At 43.8% G+C, this 18,433-nt stretch overlaps 1 protein-coding gene across 6 annotated transcripts in view; it reads right to left on the minus strand.

Annotated features, from left to right (window-relative positions):
- cfap74 (cilia and flagella associated protein 74) overlaps positions 1-18,433 on the minus strand; it is a 306,038-nt gene that overhangs the window by 154,967 nt on the left and 132,638 nt on the right. For all 6 annotated transcript variants that reach the window (XR_015073585.1, XM_085967505.1, XM_085967502.1 and 3 more), the window contains 2 exons: positions 5,722-5,844; positions 2,801-2,922 (listed from right to left, as the gene is read on the minus strand). Coding sequence is in view for 5 of the 6 variants with exons in the window: in XM_085967505.1 (XP_085823631.1) it covers positions 2,801-2,922; positions 5,722-5,844 (245 nt within the window). In the remaining variant the exon portion in view is untranslated. The remainder of the gene's footprint in view (positions 1-2,800; positions 2,923-5,721; positions 5,845-18,433) is intronic.

The raw sequence follows: 18,433 nt of genomic DNA on the forward strand, positions 1-18,433 counted from the left end.
ACCAAGTCCCCGACACTTTCATTGCCAGCAACAATTCTGAACCTTTTATGAAGCCATTCAAATGAGGGTAAATGTCACACAACACTTCCTGTAATTTGTGCCCTAGTAACACTGGATGAAAGGGGCACACCTGTGTCGCCCTGGCATCCAGGGTTGCGGAGGATGTTGGCGGGCATTTAAAATTTTAAAAAAAGTTTTCTAAAAGCAATCAATCACAGAAACTGGCCTCCAATGAAAGTGGCGGCATTGTTAAGTTTTTTTAATTCAGTTCCATCGTGTTCTTGGGCCCAATGCCGCATTACACTGCCAACCCCACCAGAGGTGTGTTTCCCATGGACACTTGAAGTTCTGCCCTGCCCCAGATCCATTCCCAAAAACCTTCCAACAGAATTTCTGAGCAAGAATTTTGGCTCCAGCCTGCAATGGAAAGCAAAGTTTTTTTTTTCCAGTCTTGTACATTTCAATGTTCCTTTGCATGAAAGGGAGAAACTGCCATTTCTTGAACTTTTTACTGAAGTAATAATAATAATGCTCAATAAATGTGGTTTACAATATGCCTATCTTGAATTATGTGAAATAAGGAGTTGACATTGTATTTTTTTTGAAAAATTGAAGAAATACCTGATTAATGTAAAGATCAAGGATCCTTTAATGAAATTGTGGGTTTGTAGCGTGTGATTCCGGAGAATCCAATTTTGTTAGTCATAATGAAAAAATAGCAGGCAGTCATGACATCTCTGTAATAATGATCTTTTGCTGCTTCTCCAGCAGCTAACAAACCACTGAACTACTATCGATGTTGGACAGTCTGTTAACCCGACTGTGAAGTGTGCAAATACAGTATAAATAACCAGCAAAAAAAAACATAATGTTTCCTCATCAGCTCCTGCAAGTCCTGGTGACCTCTGTAATGGAGCCTTTACAAGGACATTTCTGGTAGGGGAGGATGGCCCCCAAATGTGCAAAAGAGGAGGCAAGCATGATGAACATTATGTTAATATTAGAAGGAACTGGCGGGAAGCAAAACAGAAGCTGCATGACTTAAATAACAACACAGCATAAGACATAAATACTACTATAAAGTAGCAGGGCTACCAGTAGGCAAATTACTTTATATATACACCATAATAATGAGAGAGACAATAGAATGTAGTAAGAACTGTACAAATACATAGCTCTTGTATTTAAAGGCAAAATGCACATATAATCAAGGGACACATCATGGAACTGGTAATGAACCCCTGAACCATTATTAATTTTGCATCAGCAAACTTTTGCAGATCTTTGTAGGAGGAAGAGATTGGAAGGTATTGGGTTTATGAAGATTGGACAACAGCATAACATTTGCAACTTTTAAGATATTACTCAGATATTTTATAACCTGCAGGCAATGTATTAGATGAGCATAGTTACACAGTATCATTTTGTGCAAGTGCATAATGGAATAAGTAATAACAATGACATATGAGGAGAGGTTGAGTAGATTGGGACTCTACTCATTGGAGTTCAGAAGAATGAGAGGCGATCTTATTGAAACATATAAGATTGTGAAGGGGTTGGATCGGGTGGATGCGGGGAAGATGTTCCCGATGATGGGTGAAACTAGAACTAGGGGGCATAGTCTTAGAATAAGGGGCTGCTCTTTCAAAACTGAGATGAGGAGGAACTACTTCACTCAGAGGGTGGTAGGTCCATGGAATATGCTGCCCCAAAAAGCTGTAGAAGCTACAAGGCAGCACGGTGGCATAGTGGTTAGCACTGTTGCCTCACAGCGCCAGAGACCCGGGTTCGAATCCGGCCTCGGGCGACTTTCTGTGTGGAGTTTGCACATTCTCCCCGTGTTTGCGTGGGTTTTCTCCGGGTGCTCCGGTTTCCTCCCACAGTCCAAAGATGTGCGGGTTAGGTTGATTGGCTATGATAAATTGACCCTTAGTGTTAGGGGGATTAAATACGTGGGGTTACGGGGATCGGGTGGGATATGTGTCGGTGCAGGCTCGATGGGCCGAAATGGCCTCTATCTGCACTGTGGGGTTTCTGTGATTCTGTGATCATTACATAAATTTAAAACAGAAATAGACAGTTTCCTAGAAGTAAAGGGAATTAAGGGTTACGGGGAGCGGGCAGGAATTTGGACATGAGTCTAGGTTCGGATCGGACATGGCCCTGTGGGTAGCGGAGCGGGCCCAGGGGCCATGTAGCCTGATCCTGCTCCTATTTGGTGTGTCTAATTCTGTTAGATTCAGGAGATGGTTCTGTGATAGTAGATTGGCGGTTAGGATCAGATCAGCCATGATCTTATTGAATGGCGGAGCAGGCTCGAGGGGCCGATTGGCCTACTCCTGCTCCTATTTCTTATGTTCTTATGTTCTTATGTAATGCAGCACCCATAAGGATACATCTGCATACTGCTTCATAATTCTACTATGAGCTTTTTTCAGCAAAGCAAAATGAATAAATGACTAGTCTTAAGATCTTCAAAAAACAAAATCAAACTGTTATTTCTTTGTTTAAAATGTCTTTTTCTAAGAATTGGGGCAAGTAAATGTATTGCTAAGGGAAGCATCAGCAATGTGGGAGGAAAAGTAAAAACTGAATCCCATTTATGTAATGTTCTTGGGAAAGCCACAGAGCTTAAAATGACCTTCACAAGGCATCATTTTCTGAAAATGTGTCTGTTATATCTGAGTGAGAAATGCCTCTGTGCTGCCATCCTTTGCAGACTCACTATGTATTTCACCTCCATTCTCTTTACATCAAATGCACTCGACCATAAAGGGTCACTTTCTTCTTATCAGCTTACCTGTTGTGAGCGCAAATGGAATCTTGGTAAAGCCGGTCATACATGCAGATTTTCAGGTCTATATTAGGATTTGATACCCAGACTGGTACGTCAATGGCCTCTGCTAGAACCTTAATGGGTATCTAATTTTAGGAGTGGGAAAAAAAAAATTGTCAGGGCTAATCTGCATAGCCTGCTGTGTTTAATTAAACAATTGCAACAATTCCAAGAATGTTATTGCTTTGTAGTGGAATAGAAACTGGAATAGTACAAGCTCATATCATAGTATCATGGAAACCTCCGAATTAATTTGTTACATAAATATTTAAATACATTTAAAAAGCCATTTTTCTTATATATTCTCTTTCTATGACAATGGAGGGTTGTCTGGTGATCCTGGTACATATTGTGCACCTTCTAACAGCTGGTGTTGGACTAGCATCAACATAGGAAGTGACTCTTCAGCCTATGGATCCATTTTACCAGCTAGAGGGAAATCACATCACACAAAGCCGAGTGGTTTATAAAGGAGGTATAAATGATAGAAACAGCAGCACATAAAAGATTTCTGTGCCCTTGTGGCAGAGCCACTGAGGGACTTTGAGCAACTGTACATAATTCCCTTTAACGAGGTTTTACTCCAACCTAAGCTTGTACCAGTCTGTTAGTGATTTCTGTGTTTGTACATACTGTTTGCATGCACGGGGCGCAGTCCCTTTAAGACTGCGGCAAAGCGCGGGTAAACGCGATGACGTCATGCCGCTAATCACATGACCATCCAAGCACGGGAGAAACGTGATGACGTCATGACGCCATCCACGGGACCGCCCTGGCAGTCCTCATGGAGCCTCCAACCAGCAAAGACCTGTTTTCGTGGTTCTCCTGTATCGATCTCAACAAACTGTTTAAACTCGTTAGTTCTGCATTAAAACTTGTTTGTTTGATCGCCTGAGTCGACCTCAGTTCTTATATAGGAATTGGGCAATTCCTACACCCTTCTAATTAAAGCTGCGGTTATACAAATACTGGTTGTGTGAGCAATGCAAGCTCATAATCTGCAAGCACAACATGAGTGAAAGAGCCTATGTTTCTTTATAATCAAGTCAGTGTTGTCAATGATATAAAACAATGGAGCAATGATGTCATTAATCAACTGTAAAGAGAGCACCTTAGGAATCTGACTCTGCAGTATCTAATGTTTATTTTAATCTGCTGTTAGCTTTTCTCCATAATGTGAGATAAAGACACTTGAATCTTGTTTTACACTTTATAACATAAGCACACTGCTACGAGTAAATGCCTTACATTTCTCCTACTACGGAACAACTTTAAAACTAAAATCAAAATCTGGATTTCAACTTATAAGAGAACAGCATTTATTCTGAATATATTCTGTTAAGACAAGTTTAATGATTTCTGTTTAATGATGTAGTAAGTAACTGATCTACAATCCATGTTAGGTGAACTATTCCATACAAGAGCTGCTTTACTTTTTTTCACCCGTACTGCCTAGGAGAATTATTCAATGACAGCATATTAAAGTACACAATTTTCTGAATACAATCTTTGTTTCTAGATTTTAAAACTGCCACAGATGAAACTTTCTGTGCATGTTGTAACTTATATTAAAATATTCTGATTGAAGAAAGTTAATTTTTTTCTCTTTGTAGAAATTCTTAATGTGCTGTTTTATTTTTGCAGGCCAGCACAAAATGAGGGTGGTTGATTTCTGTGACTATACCATCCTCTTGACTAAAGTGACTTAAATGCCTTGAAGTTTATAATAGAGAAAATGATGCAAAGGACAGTTTGGTGATCGCTTTAGCTCTAGGTAATAGATAATGGCTTTCTGAAAGCAGAATGAATAAATGAACCTGGGGGGTTAATTGACTCGTCTGCCGTAAATTTCCACTGAACTTCCTCCAAGATTACGGAATGGCAGCGGGAGAAGCCCCCAAAAAATTCACCCCCTAAATTCGTACATTTGGAGCTTTGTTCACTTAAACATAAGTGGAATGTATCCCGAAGTGTCGTTCAAATATTAGTACTGGTGAATGTTTTTACATGGGTAACAGTACATTTTTAATACCAAGGTTTTGTTTGTGAAAACATGCAGGAAGACAACAAAAAATATATTATATGGGGTAAATTTTCATTTTTTATGTCTCATATGGCAGCAGCGTACATTGGAAAATCAGGGGCCACTGCCCATGAAGGAGGGAATATTGAGTACCGTGATTTTCCAATACATCCTCCCAGTGCAGTCCACCAGGAGAGCTAAAGACAAAAATTTATCCCCGTGTGTATGAGCTAATTTCTTGTGGCATTGCTTACAGGTAGTGTATTGTGATATTTAGCTGCTAAAATGAAGCCATGTTTATCTGGTATCTCTGTTTAAAGCCACTGTTTGGTTACTCCTTGTGTGGAAATGGTACAATTGGAGACTAATTGTTCAGGAATGTTTCCATAGATTTCCACCAATCCAGTGTTCTATGTGAATTGTCACATTTGTTGCACTGGAGTGTTAATCAAGAATCGTTTTATTTAACTAATATTTTTTTGCTGGAGGAACCATAATGTACTGCAGCTAAAGACATTATTGGTCAGCTTTCCCACCCCCTCCATTATATAGCCCTTCTGGGACATACCTTCATCGGTTTTCTGCTTTCACATAGCAAGTAACGTCTTGTGGGTCTCCGGTTCCTCATCTGAAGGATTGCTCCTGTGACAGTGCAGCATAGTCTCCCAACCACACTGAGGTATGAGCCTAGATTATGTGTTCAAGTCCACAGTGGATCTTGAACGGACTATATTCTAACTCCAAGGCAAGCACTCTACCAACTGAGCCATGTAGACACTTAAATCTTTCCAAATTTATGATTTTTTTTTCCAAAATATATTATATACATATATAAAATCAACTGACTAGATATGGGACTTACATTTTTGGATGTTGGATCAGAAAATATTATCTCAAGATGTGCCTGTACTTTGCCAGGGATTGTAGGGGCAAAGATGATTGGTAACTTCATAGAAGCAAATGGGCTAATTTCATCCACTGTGACCTAAAATAAAAAAGCTTCAGTAAACAAGAGGACACTTGATGACTTAAGGCAATAAAAGCCAGCTGCAAAGGCAATGATTTGCAGTTTACAGTTTTCATGTATTACTTCATAGGAAGCTGTCAATTTACCAATATTAGCTTTGTATTGAGAGCTACTCGGTTAAATCTCTTCCCAGGTGACAGCTGGAGCTGCCATGTTTATACTCCATCTCACAAAAAAAGTTTGTCCCCAGAGGTGAACTATGTCTATACAGCTTTAAAATATGCATGTAATTATTAAGATGGTTTTACCATACCATTAATGTTATTGCTACTAAACAACCACAAGACCTTTGTATGGCATGGATTCAGCAGTAGCCAATCATACTGGTCTGACTCAGTTCTGTTAAGTACATCACAGGTGGTCACATTTTTAAACCAGTGCCTAGTTTTCATTAATAATAAAAACAGAAAAAGCTGGAAAATACTCAGCAGGTCAGGCAGTATCTGGGGGGAGAGAAACAGAATTAAGGTTTCAGGTCGATGACCTTTCATCAGAACTGGAAAAAGTTAGAGACATAACAGGTTTTTAAGCAAGTGCAGCGGCAGGGCAAGGGGGGAGGGGAGGAAAGAAACATAGAAACATAGAAGATAGGAGCAGGAGTCGGCCATTCGGCCCTTCGAGCCTGCTCCGCCATTCAATGAGATCATGGCTGATCATCCAAATTCAGTACCCTGTCCCTGCCTTCTCCCCATATCCCTTAATCCCTTTAGCCTCAAGAAATATATCCAACTCTTTCTTGAATATATTTAATGAACTGGCCTCCACCGCCCTCTGTGGCAGAGAATTCCACAGGTTCACCACTCTCTGGGTGAAGAAATTCCCCCTCATTTCAGTCCTAAATGGCTTACCCCTTATCCTTAGACTATGACCCCTGGTTCTGGACTCCCCGGCCATCAGAAACATCCTTCCTGCATCTAGTCTGTCCAGACCTGACAGAATTTTATAGGTTTCGATGAGATCCCCTCTCAATCTTCTAAACTCCAGTGAGTATAAGCCCAATCGACACAATCTCTCCTCATACGTCATTCCTGCCATCCCAGGTATCAGCCTGGTGAATCTTCGCTGCACTCCCTCCATGGCAAGAACGTCCTTCCTCAGGTAAGGTGACCAAAACTGCACACAATACTCAAGGTGTGGTCTCACCAAGGCCCTGTACAACTGTAGCAAGACATCCTTGTTCCTGTACTCGAACCCTCTTGCTACGAAGGCCAACATACCATTTGCCTTCTTAACCACCTGCTGCACCTGCATGCTTACCTTCAGCGACTGGTGCACAAGGACACCCAGGTCTCTTTGCACTTCCCCTTCTCCCAATCTATTGCCATTCAAATAATAATCTGCCTTCCTGTTTTTGCCACCAAAGTGGATAACCTCACATTTATCCACATTATAGTGCATTTGCCATGTTTCTGCCCAATCACCCAACCTGTCCAAATCGTACTGGAGTTTCACGACATCCTCCTCACAGCTTACCCTCCCACCCAGCTTTGTGTCGTCTGCAAATTTGGAGATATTACATCCAATTCCCTCGTCCAGATCATTAATATATATTGTGAACAGCTGGGGTCCTAGGACCGATCCCTGCGGTACCCCACTAGTCACTGCCTGCCACTCGGAAAACGACCCGTTTATTCCAACTCTTTGCTTTCTGTCCGCCAACCAGTTCTCTATCCAAGTCAATACCTTGCCCCCAATCCCATGTGCCTTAATTTTGCACGCTAATCTCTTATGTGGGACCTTATCGAAAGCCTTCTGAAAGTCCAAATACACCACATCCACTGGTTCTCCCTTATCTATTTTACCAGTTACATCCTCAAAAAATTCCAGTAGATTAGTCAAGGATGATTTACCTTTTGTAAATCCATGTTGACTTTGTCCGATCCTGTCACTGCTTTCCAAGTGCTCTGCTATTACATCTTTTATAATAGACTCTAACATTTTCCTCACTACCGGTCTATAATTCCCCGCTCTTTCTCTACCACCTTTTTTGAATAGTGGGGTAACATTAGCTACCCTCCAATCCATGGGTACTGTTCCAGAGTCTATCGAGTTCTGGAAGATGACCAGCAATGCATCTACTATTTCTAGGGCCACTTCCTTAAGTACCCTGGGATGTAGACCATCAGGCCCTGGGGATTTATCGGCCTTCAGTCCCATCAATTTTCCGAACACCATTTCCCTACAAATACTGATTTCTTTCAGTTCCTCCCTTTCATCAGACCCGATGTTCCCCGGCATCTCTGGGAGGTTATTTGTGTCCTCCTTTGTGAAGACAGAACCAAACTTTGTCCTCCTTTGTTGACTCCTAAACTGTTCCCAATCCTCAGGATTATTGCTTTTTCTAGCCAATTTATATGTCCTCTCCTTGGATCTTATGCTATCCCTAATTTCCCTTGTTAGCCACGGTTAATAAAAGGGAAGGTCTGTGATAGGGTAGAAGGCAGGAGAGATTAAATGGCAAAAGGGATGATGGTGCAATGCCAGACCTGCTGAGTACTTCCAGCATTTCCTGTTTTTATTTCAGATTTCCAGCAGCTGCAGTATTTTGCTTTTGCCTAGTTTTCATTCCTTGGTCAGTGTCCTTGGCTGTCAAACTTGCGCAGAGAGCAACTCAATACCCGTACCTCAATAAAAGCCAGCTGCAAGGCAATAATTTGCAGTTTTCATGTATTACTTTATAAGAAGCTGTCAATTCACCATTTAAATATATGGAGTTGCTTTATTTTCATGACAGAAATATATCAAGGTCACAATTTTAAACCATTAGTTTTCAATCCTTGGCAGGTGGTCCCGGCTGTCAAATTCTGCACACCAAGAAACCCAAACCCAAACAAAGAAAAAGAAACAAAGCTGTGGGTAGTGTAAATCTGAAATTTAAAAACAAGAGAATATTCAAAATACACAGCAGGGCAATCAGGATCCATAAAGAAAAAAAGACAGGTTCACGTTTTGGGTGTAGATCCCTCCTCAGGATGCAGAAGGGCCCGCACCCGATAAGCTGATCTGTGTTTTCTCTTCGCAGATGTTAATGGATTTGTTGCGTGTTTCTAGCATTTACTGATTTTACTTGGGAAACCTATTGCCACAAAGGCAATGTTCCATGCAAGCTTTACTCCAGGGGCTGTATTGCCGTATCATTTGGACAATACATTTCTCTCAATGATTCCAGCTCAGAACTACCTGGGGTGAGATGGAATTTTCAGGATAAATGTTATTTCAAAACCAGTTATGGGCATTTATCTTAGATGAGGCTGCTCGAAAGAAATTGCACAGAATTTTTTTTTGCAGATTTGCAACATATTTGTAAATTACTGAAGTAATAAAAATTAATTATATTCAAGTATAACAAAAAAATTAATGGAGCACTACAAAGCATTTACTGCCACGGAAATGATTGTTGTTGCTTTACACCTCAAAAGCATGTAAAAGAGTGTGGCAAGCATCCCTAACATTGAAGTGTATTAGCTGAACTGTAAAACTGACAAAAATTAATGCAGCACTATTACCGTGTTAAATCATCAAGACACTTCACCCGCTTTGCAGATAGAGGAGCCTTTAATGACTCCCCAATGTAATGATCACACCCTTTCTAAATAATGAAAGTAACACTTCATTTTGACTTTGTTATAAATGTTGTCACATAATTTATAGGGCTAAAATTTCAGTCAGGTCAATGTCAACTTCCACATATGTATTACGTGGCCAGCACCAGTGACAACGCAGATGAACAGCTGAACCTTTATAAAAAGCAAAATACTGCAGATGCTGGAAATCTGAAATAAAAACAGAAAATGCTGGAAATACTCAGCAGATCAGGCAGCATCTGTGGAGAGAGAGACAGAGGGCAGGATTTTCATTGGGCCGTGGAGTCGGGATTGGAGGCGTGTGGGGGATTAAAATCCCGAAATCAGGGGTCCCGACCCCATCCCGCACCCAACCCGCCTCCATGCCAGTTTCAAAGGAGGCGGGTACCCGCCCCGCACTGGGACCCGCCTACCCGAGGCGGGAAGGGATTAGTGCCAATTAACTGCCTGTTAACAGGTAGTTAACAGGCAGTTTTTAGCCTAATCCCTATTTTTAATGTTGAAGTGTGGGATTCCCGACGGCTCCAAACCACGCCAAGTTTGCGAGGCGGGCCGTCGGGTTGAAGGGCTTGGAGGGGTCAAAATGTCGGTGTTCAGGTGAGTGGTGTGTGCATGAGTGCAAAGGTAAGTGTGTTTGATGTGTCTAAAGTGTTTAAAGAAGTTTAAATGACCTTTTCTTACCTTTTCAGCCTTCCTTCCTTTAGGTCTCGGGAGTCCCTCATCTCAACGGCACAGAAAGCAGAATGGCTGCGAACTGTCAAAAGTGACAGCCTTCAGCTTTCTGTGCAAGAGAGATTTCTAACTGAGTCTGTGGAGAAGGACTTAGAAGTAAGACTGTCAGTGTTTGACAGCTTCAAACAGCTATGAAACGCTGATATTTCATCTGTCAAAACCTCTTGACAGATGAAATTTCAGTCTGTGACGTCACCTGTTGCCGGGTGGCCCTTAATTGGCCTGCTGAGCCCACTGGGCGGGCTCAACAAGGTCAATCAAGTTCAAATCGCGTGGATTGGCCACATCTCGATGGAGGCAGGACTACAACCCCGAAAGTTGTAGTCCCGCCTCCCACCCGACTCCTGAATGAAAATCCAGCCCCTAGAGTTAACGTTTCAGGTCGATGACCTTTCGTCAGCTGAACCTTTATAGTGTTTTTATTCTGTTTTGTGACGCAGAGACCCCCCCTTCATTACATATATGAAAAAAGGCTAGAGTTCAGAGACGGGTAAAGATTAATTTTCTGATTAAAAAATCAGCGTAACAGGTTTCCAGGCTTCCCCTGTTGTGTTAGCATGTCAGTAGCTCTTGCAACATTGCCAATTATGTTTTTTTATTTCTCTTACCTTCTCTCTACTGAAGTCACTGACTCGTGCTGGAGAACATTTCAAGGCACTGAAGTGTCATTTTATAAAGAAGTGCACAACTAGTTACAAATGCTCCCGAGTGGGACGGCCTCAGGTTACGGAAACAAAGGTGATGACATTGCCACGTTCTCCACTTGACCCAGTCAGTAATTTCAGGTTGAACCCCAGTGAATAGCTGGGCCAAGAAAGGTGACAGAATATGTTCTCAGGAACCAAACAACATCTTAAAGGCATTCTCCATCTTTTAGCATGATGCTGCTGAGATGATTTAATGCTACCTTTAACCATACTGCTCTCAAAAAGGCCAACAATGTTTTGGCATATATTCCCTCCAAGTCACACACCATCCTGACTTGGAAATATATCACCGTTCCTTCATCGTCGCTGGGTCAAATCCTGGAACTCCCTCCCTAACGGCACTGTGGGAGCACCTTCACCACACGGACTGCAGCGGCTCACCACCACCTTCTCAAGGGCAACTAGGGATGGGTAATAAATGCTGGTCTTGCCACCAACACCCACATCCCTTGAATGAATTAAAAAAAAAGGTAGGATAACTCAACTGGAGCTACTGCAGTAGTAGGCAACTACAATCTACTGGGAATATCAAACAGCTGAACCAGAGGATGGAAATGAATTTAATAGCCAGGATTATAGAGCATTCAGAAAGGACAGAAAGTTAGGTGCAGTAGTCATATATGTCAGGGACAACTGGGAGTTAAAAGAAATTAATCTTGTGGGAGGGGGATAAGTTACAGAAAAATAACTATTTTGGATAGAAATAGCTAATGTGGAAAAAAATCAAAGCTAGCACTAGGGGTATGCTACAGACCACCCGGTAAACAGGGGAGAGTTTGCGCTATGAAGACATAGAAGGGTGCGTGGGTACAAGGACGTTATGCTGATGGGTGAGTTCAATCAACCTCATATAAATTGGGAAAACCCAAGTGGTGTAGATTCAGAATTGGTAAATGCACTGCCTGGCTGCTTCGTGACTCAGTACATAAGGGAGGCAGTGCTCATTTTGATCTGATAAATGTAAAGACAATGGAAGTGCTAGCCCTCCAGGGAACAGTGACCACAGAATGATCAAGATTAACATGAACTGGGACACAATTAAACCCAAGACCAGGAGCAAGGTTTATCATTTTAAATTCAATGGGATGAGGGAAGATTCAAAAATAAATGGAACACCTTTTCAAAGAATAATGCTGGGCACGTAAGCCAAGTACATACCTGAGATTGGCAAGCTCAGACTGAACTAGTATGAACCTCAAAGGGTTAACAAACAAATTAAAAGTGACATAAATGGGGAAAATTAGCTCAACTAATCCTTCAGGGAGAAAGGAGAAGAGGCTCACTGGGATGAGTACAAGAACATCCAAAACAAAATTCAAGGGAAGATCAGAGAGGCAAAGATCTAAAAAAAAGTATAGCTGCAGAGGCAAAACATAACATTAAAAAAATCTTTCAACATTACAGTAACAAGACTGCCAGAGAAGAGGCGAGAACATTAGAACATGCAAATAGTCTTGAAATTGAGGATGACCAAAAGATAGTAAAAATTCTGAACTTCCTCCAAGGGAAACAGGAACAAAAAAAAAGTCTCCCACGGCAAAATTCATGACTTTGATGTAAATAAGGTAAGAGTATGTGCACCACCTATTTTTCCTCCCAATGGGCAATACTTTATACCTGTCTGCATTAAATTTCACCTGCCGTTGTTTGGCCCACATATATTTTCTGGGCTGCCTCTTTCAATTCAATTGCCCTTCCGAGTTTCCTATCATCTGCAAATTTGACTCATTTGTATTGAGTTTCTTATTTCTATTGACGTAAATTCCAAACAGCAGTCGTCCCAATTCTGAGCCCTGGGGATTATGAGGGAACGCTGGAGAGACTTGGGATTTCAGCCTGGAAAAGAGTCGTCTGAGAGGTGATCTTATAGAGAGGTGTAGGAGTTAGTAAATGGTATGGAAAAGGTTAATCTGGAATAATACTTTAAAATAAACAGCGGGAGGAGGAAAAGGGGACAGAGATTCAAACTAGTAAAAGTAACTTTAGACGGTCCTCCTTCATGCTGAAAGTGAGCAACACTTGGAACAGTTTCGGGCAAAGTGGTGGTGGCGAAAACCTTGGAATCAATTAAGAAACATTCGGAGCAATTTCAACTTGCATCCAAGATGGTGTGAAGCAGGCCGGCATCTGCATTTGCTCAATGACATGGGCAAGAGGTGCAAAGCATTTTGAGGTTTGTAGCTCCTTATAACATGAAGGGCAAGCTGTCAGTGCTATTTGCATTAGATATTGGCAGCTTGCCCATTAATGGGGCAGGAAATCCAGCGGTACTCCTGTGATTTAAAGGAAGCCTGCACCACTTTAAGGGGAGGAGCTCTTTGCCTATTTTTTTTTTTTAATTCGCTTATGGGATGTGGGTGTTGCTGGCAAGACCAGCATTTATTGCCCATCCCTAAGTGCCCTTGAGAAGGTGGTGGTGAGCCACCGCCTTGAACCGCTGCAGTCCGTGTGGTGAAGGTACTCCCACAGTGCTGTTAGGGAGGGAGTTCCAGGATTTTGACCCAGCGACGATGAAGGATCGACGATATACTTCCAAGTCAGGATGGTATGTGACTTGGAGGAGAACTTGGAGGTGGTGGTGTTCCCATGCGTCTGCTGCCCTTGTCCTTCTAGGTGGAAGAGGTCGCTGGTTTGGGAGGTGCTGCCGAAGAAGCCTTGGCGAGTTGTTGCAGTGCATCTTGTAGATGGTACACACTGCAGCCACGGTGCGCCGATGGTGGAGGGAGTGAATGTTTAAGGTGGTGGATGGGGTGCCAATCAAGCGGGCTGCTTTGTCCTGGATGATGTCAAGCTTCTTGAGTGTTGTTGCAGCTGCACTCATCCAGGCAAGTGGAGAGTATTCCATCACACTCCTTACTTGTGCCATGTAGATGGTGGAAAGGCTTTGGGGAGTCAGGTGGTGAGACACTCGCCGCAGAATACCTAGCCTCTGACCTGCTCTTGTTGCCACAGTATTTATGTAGCTGGTCCAGTTAAGTTTCTGGTCAAGAGTGACCCCCAGGATGTTGATGGTGGGGGATTCGGCGATGGTAATGCCATTGAATGTCAAGGGGAGGTGGTTAGACTCTCGCTTGTTGGAGATAGTCATTGCCTGGCACTTCTGTGGCGCAAATATTACCTGCCACTTAACAGCCCAAGCCTGAACGTCGTCCAGGTCTTGTTGCATGCGGGCATGGACTGCTTCATTATCTGAGGAGTTGTAAATGGCACTGAACACTGTGCAGTCATCAGCGAACATCCTCATTTCTGACCTTATGTTGGCGGGAAGGTCATTGATGAAGTAGCTGAAGATGGTTGGGCCTAGGACACTAACCTGAGGAACTCCTGCAGCGATGTCCTGGGGCTGTGATGATTGACCTTCAATCACCACAACCATCTTCCTTTGTGCTAGGTATGACTCCAGCCAGTGGAGCGTTTTCCCCCCGATTCCCATTGACTTCAGTTTTACTAGGGCTCCTTGATGCCACACTCGGTCAAATGCTGCCTTGATGTCAAGGACAGTCACTCTCACCTCACCTCTGGAATTCAGCTCCTTTGTCCATGTTTGGACCAAGGCTGTAATGAGGTCGGGAGCCGAGTGGTCTTGGAGGAACCCAAACTGGGCATCAGTGAGCAGGTTATTGGTGAGTAAGTGCCGCTTGATAGCATTGTCGATGACACCTTCCATCACTTTGCTGATGATTGAGAGTAGACTGATGGGGCGGTAATTGGCCGGGTTGGATTTGTCCTGCTTTTTGTGGACAGGACATACTTGGGCAGCTTTCCACATTGTCGGATAGATGCCAGTGTTGTAGCTGTACTGGAACAGCTTGGCTAGAGGTGCGGCTAGTTCTGGAGCACAAGTCTTCAGCACGATAGCCGGGATGTTGTCGGGGCCCATAGCCTTTGCTGTATCCAGTGCGCTCAGCTGTTTCTTGATATCACGTGGAGTGAATCAAATTGGCTGAAGACTGGCTTCTGTTATGGTGGGGACCTCGGGAGTCAGCCGATATGGATCATCCACTCGGCACGTCTAGCTGAAGATGGTTGCAAACTCTTCAGCCTTGTCTTTTTCACTCACGTGCTGGGCTCCACCATCATTGAGGATGGGGATATTCATGGAGCCTCCTCCTCCTGTTAGTTGTTTAATGATCCACCACAATTCACGACTGGATGTGGCAGGACTGCAGAGCTTTGATCTGATCCATTAATTGTGGGATTGTTTAGCTCTGTCTTTAGCATGCTGCTTCCGCTTTTTAGCATGCATGTAATCCTGTGTTGCAGCTTCCCCAGGTTGGCGCCTCATTTTTAGGTACGCCTGGTGCTGTTCCTGGCATGCTCTTCGACACTCCGTAATAAACCAGGGTTGGTCCCCTGGCTTGGTGGTAATGGTAGAGTGAGGGATATGCTGGGCCATGAGGTTACAGATTGTGGTGGAATACAATTCTGCTGCTGCTGATGGCCCACAGCGCCTCATGGATGCCCAGTTTTGAGCTGCTAGATCTGTTCTGAATCTACCCCATTTAGCACGGTGGTAGTGCCACACAACACGATGGAGGGTGTCCTCAGTGTGAAGACGGGACTTTGTCTCCACAATGACTGTGCGGTGGTCACTGCTACCAATGCTGTCATGGACAGATGCATCTGCGACAGGTAGATTGGTGAGGACGAGGTCAAGTAGGTTTTTCCCTCGTGTTGGTTCTCACCTCTCGCAGGCCCAGACTGGCAGTTATGTCCTTCAGGACTCGGCCAGCTCGGTCAGTAGTGGTGCTACCGAGACACTCTTGGTACATTCTGTGCCCTTGCTAATCTCAGTGCTTCTTCCAAGTGGTGTTCAACATGGCGGAGTACTGATTCATCAGCTGAGTGAGGGCGGTAGGTGGTAATCAGCAGGAGGTTTCCTTGCCCATGCTTGACCTGAAGCCATGAGATTCATGAGGTCCAAGTCAATGTTGAGGGCTCCCAGGGCCACTCCTTCCCGACTGTATACCACTGAGCCACCACCCCTGGAGGGTCTGTCCTTGCGGTGGGACAGGACATACCCAGGGACGGTGATGGAGGAGTTTAGGACTTCTGCGAGTATGCTTGACTAGCCTGTGGGACAGCTGTCCCAATTTTGGCACAAGTCCCCAGATGTTGGTGAGGAGAACTTTGCAGGGTTGACTGGGCTAGTGTGCCATTGCCGTGTCCGTAGCCGGTGCCAAGGGGTCCATCTAGTTTCATTCGTATTATGTTTTGTGGTGGTTAGTTACAACTGAGTGGCTCGCTAGGCCATTGCACAGGGCAGTTAAGAGTCAACCACATTGCTGTGGGTCTGGAGTCACATGTAGGCCAGACCAGGTAAGGACGGCAGATTTCCTTCCCTAAATGACATTAGTGAACCAGATGGGCTTTTACGACAATTCGATAGTTTCAATGGGTTCCATTACTGATACTAGCTTTTTATTCCAGATTTATTTAATTAACTGAATTTAAATTCCCCAGCTGCCGTGGTGGGATTTGAACTCACGTCTCTGAATCAATAGTCCAGGCCTCTGGATTACTAGTTCAGTGACATTACCACTACATTACCATTCCCTATGCTGCCTTGTTTACTGCTGGACTAGCTGATTTCTACAAGAGTCCCCAGATTTTCAGATGGTGCTGTGGAAATTCTTGTGGAGGAGGTGACCAGGAGGAAAGAGATCCTCTTCCCAGCTGATAGGAGAAGAGCGACCTGCCAAATAGCCTGGCAACAAATGTCTGAGGTGATGGAGCAAATGAATGCCCAAAGCATTGCTCCAAGGACCTGACAGTGGTGCAGCCAAAAATGTAATGGTTTGACCAGAAGGTAAGCCTCCCATTCACTGCTCCCTTATTCTCATCTCAGCCCTGCACCACTTTACTGTAGCCCAGCACCAACAAGCTTTCCCTCCCCCGCTTCCCAGCCCTCTCCTCCAATCAGAGCAGTACAGTTGCCTGCACCTCCTTCTGCTTCCACTTGCACACTGTGCACCAGAGACTACCCTCACAATCACCGTACTCTCTTCCTCACGCCTGCTGCATCTTTCTCTCCCCATATAAACTATGCTAAGTTAACATAAGAGCATAAGAAATAGGAGCAGGAGTAGGCCAATCGGCCCCTCGAGCCTGCTCCACCATTCAATAAGATCATGGCTGATCTGATCCTAACCTCAAATCTACTATCACTCTCCATCCCACCCGAACCCATGTGATCTCCCGGGAGAGGCGAAAAACCAGATTAAAAAACCCAATGGCCAATTTGGGAGAAGAAAATCTGGGAAATTCCACTCCGACCCATCTTGGCGATCGAAACTCGTCCAGGAGATCACTGTCCCTATATTTTCTACAGTACTTACCTTCTGTAAAAGGTGATCTCCACCCCAGCCAGGAACACACATCTTCACAAGGCCTTCAACAGGCCACACATTAACACATATGAAGAATGACGGGCAGGAAAAGGCCCTCTGGTCCATCCCACACAATTTATACTTTGTGTATCACAATATATACATTCCTTACCCCACCTGAAGCCATGTGATCTCCTGGGAGAAGTGAAAAACCAGATTACAAACCCCGGCCAATTTGAGGGGAAAAAAATCTGGAAAATTCCTGTCTGACCTCTTTAGGTGATCAAAATTGGTCCAGGAGTTCACTCTGGCCCTGATGTGTTACCTATCTTCTGTATGAGGTGATGTCCGACCCAGCCATAAACAGGTCCCGCTTTTGCTTGAAGAAGAGGCTCCCACTCTTATTGCAGGACAAGCTGGCGCATGACTTGAACCAGAGGAGAGCCGCCATCTCCCAAGTCGTTGTGCCAATGGAGGAGGCCGCCATAGACGTTGTGGGCAGAGAGAGGGTAAGAAGCAGATGGTGAGGCCGGAGGATATGTCACGCAGAGTGTTTGGCCATCTTCCCCTCCTTTTCTCTTGGCACTGAACTCTCCCTCACACACGCTGCATGACAACCTGGTGCTGCTTAGAGCTGCCAGTCATCTGCTACTGTTTTCCTTTGCCACTAATTGCTAACATTTGTCCCTCTCCCCTCATTTCAAATCCATCGAAGCAATGCAGTCAACCACGGAGCATGTGTTCAACTCTACGCACACTGCACAGGGTGAGGAATAATCTACCATGACAGTGTACCAATAGTCTACCATGACAGGCTAAATGGCTTGGCATAAGCATAGAGCATGATGGGATTGTTAGCATATAATGTGAAGGAACAACTGCGTACGTGCAGTGCAGCACGGAGAATTCGCTGAATTTGGGTGACAGGGAGACAGATAAAACAGAACAAATACAGCCAATGTAATGTGCAACTAGCTGCTCAAGTATAACTTACTTGAATAAGTGTTAGATAGGGCTAGAATGAGTGTTATATAATCTTAGAATTAGGTTTAGATAATCATAAAATGAACCAGGTGAAGAGTTAGTGCCAGAGTTAAAGTGGTCAAAGTAAATACAATATTATATAGAAGAATACCGAGAGGAGTTCAGTGCAACAATGTAAGGAATGCAAAATTCAGCAACTTTGAGAACTGCT

The sequence above is a fragment of the Somniosus microcephalus genome, chromosome 25 (genome assembly GCF_052327205.1).
Source record: "Somniosus microcephalus isolate GS21.2 chromosome 25, FLI_Smic_1.0, whole genome shotgun sequence".
Taxonomy (NCBI): Eukaryota; Metazoa; Chordata; class Chondrichthyes; order Squaliformes; family Somniosidae; genus Somniosus; species Somniosus microcephalus.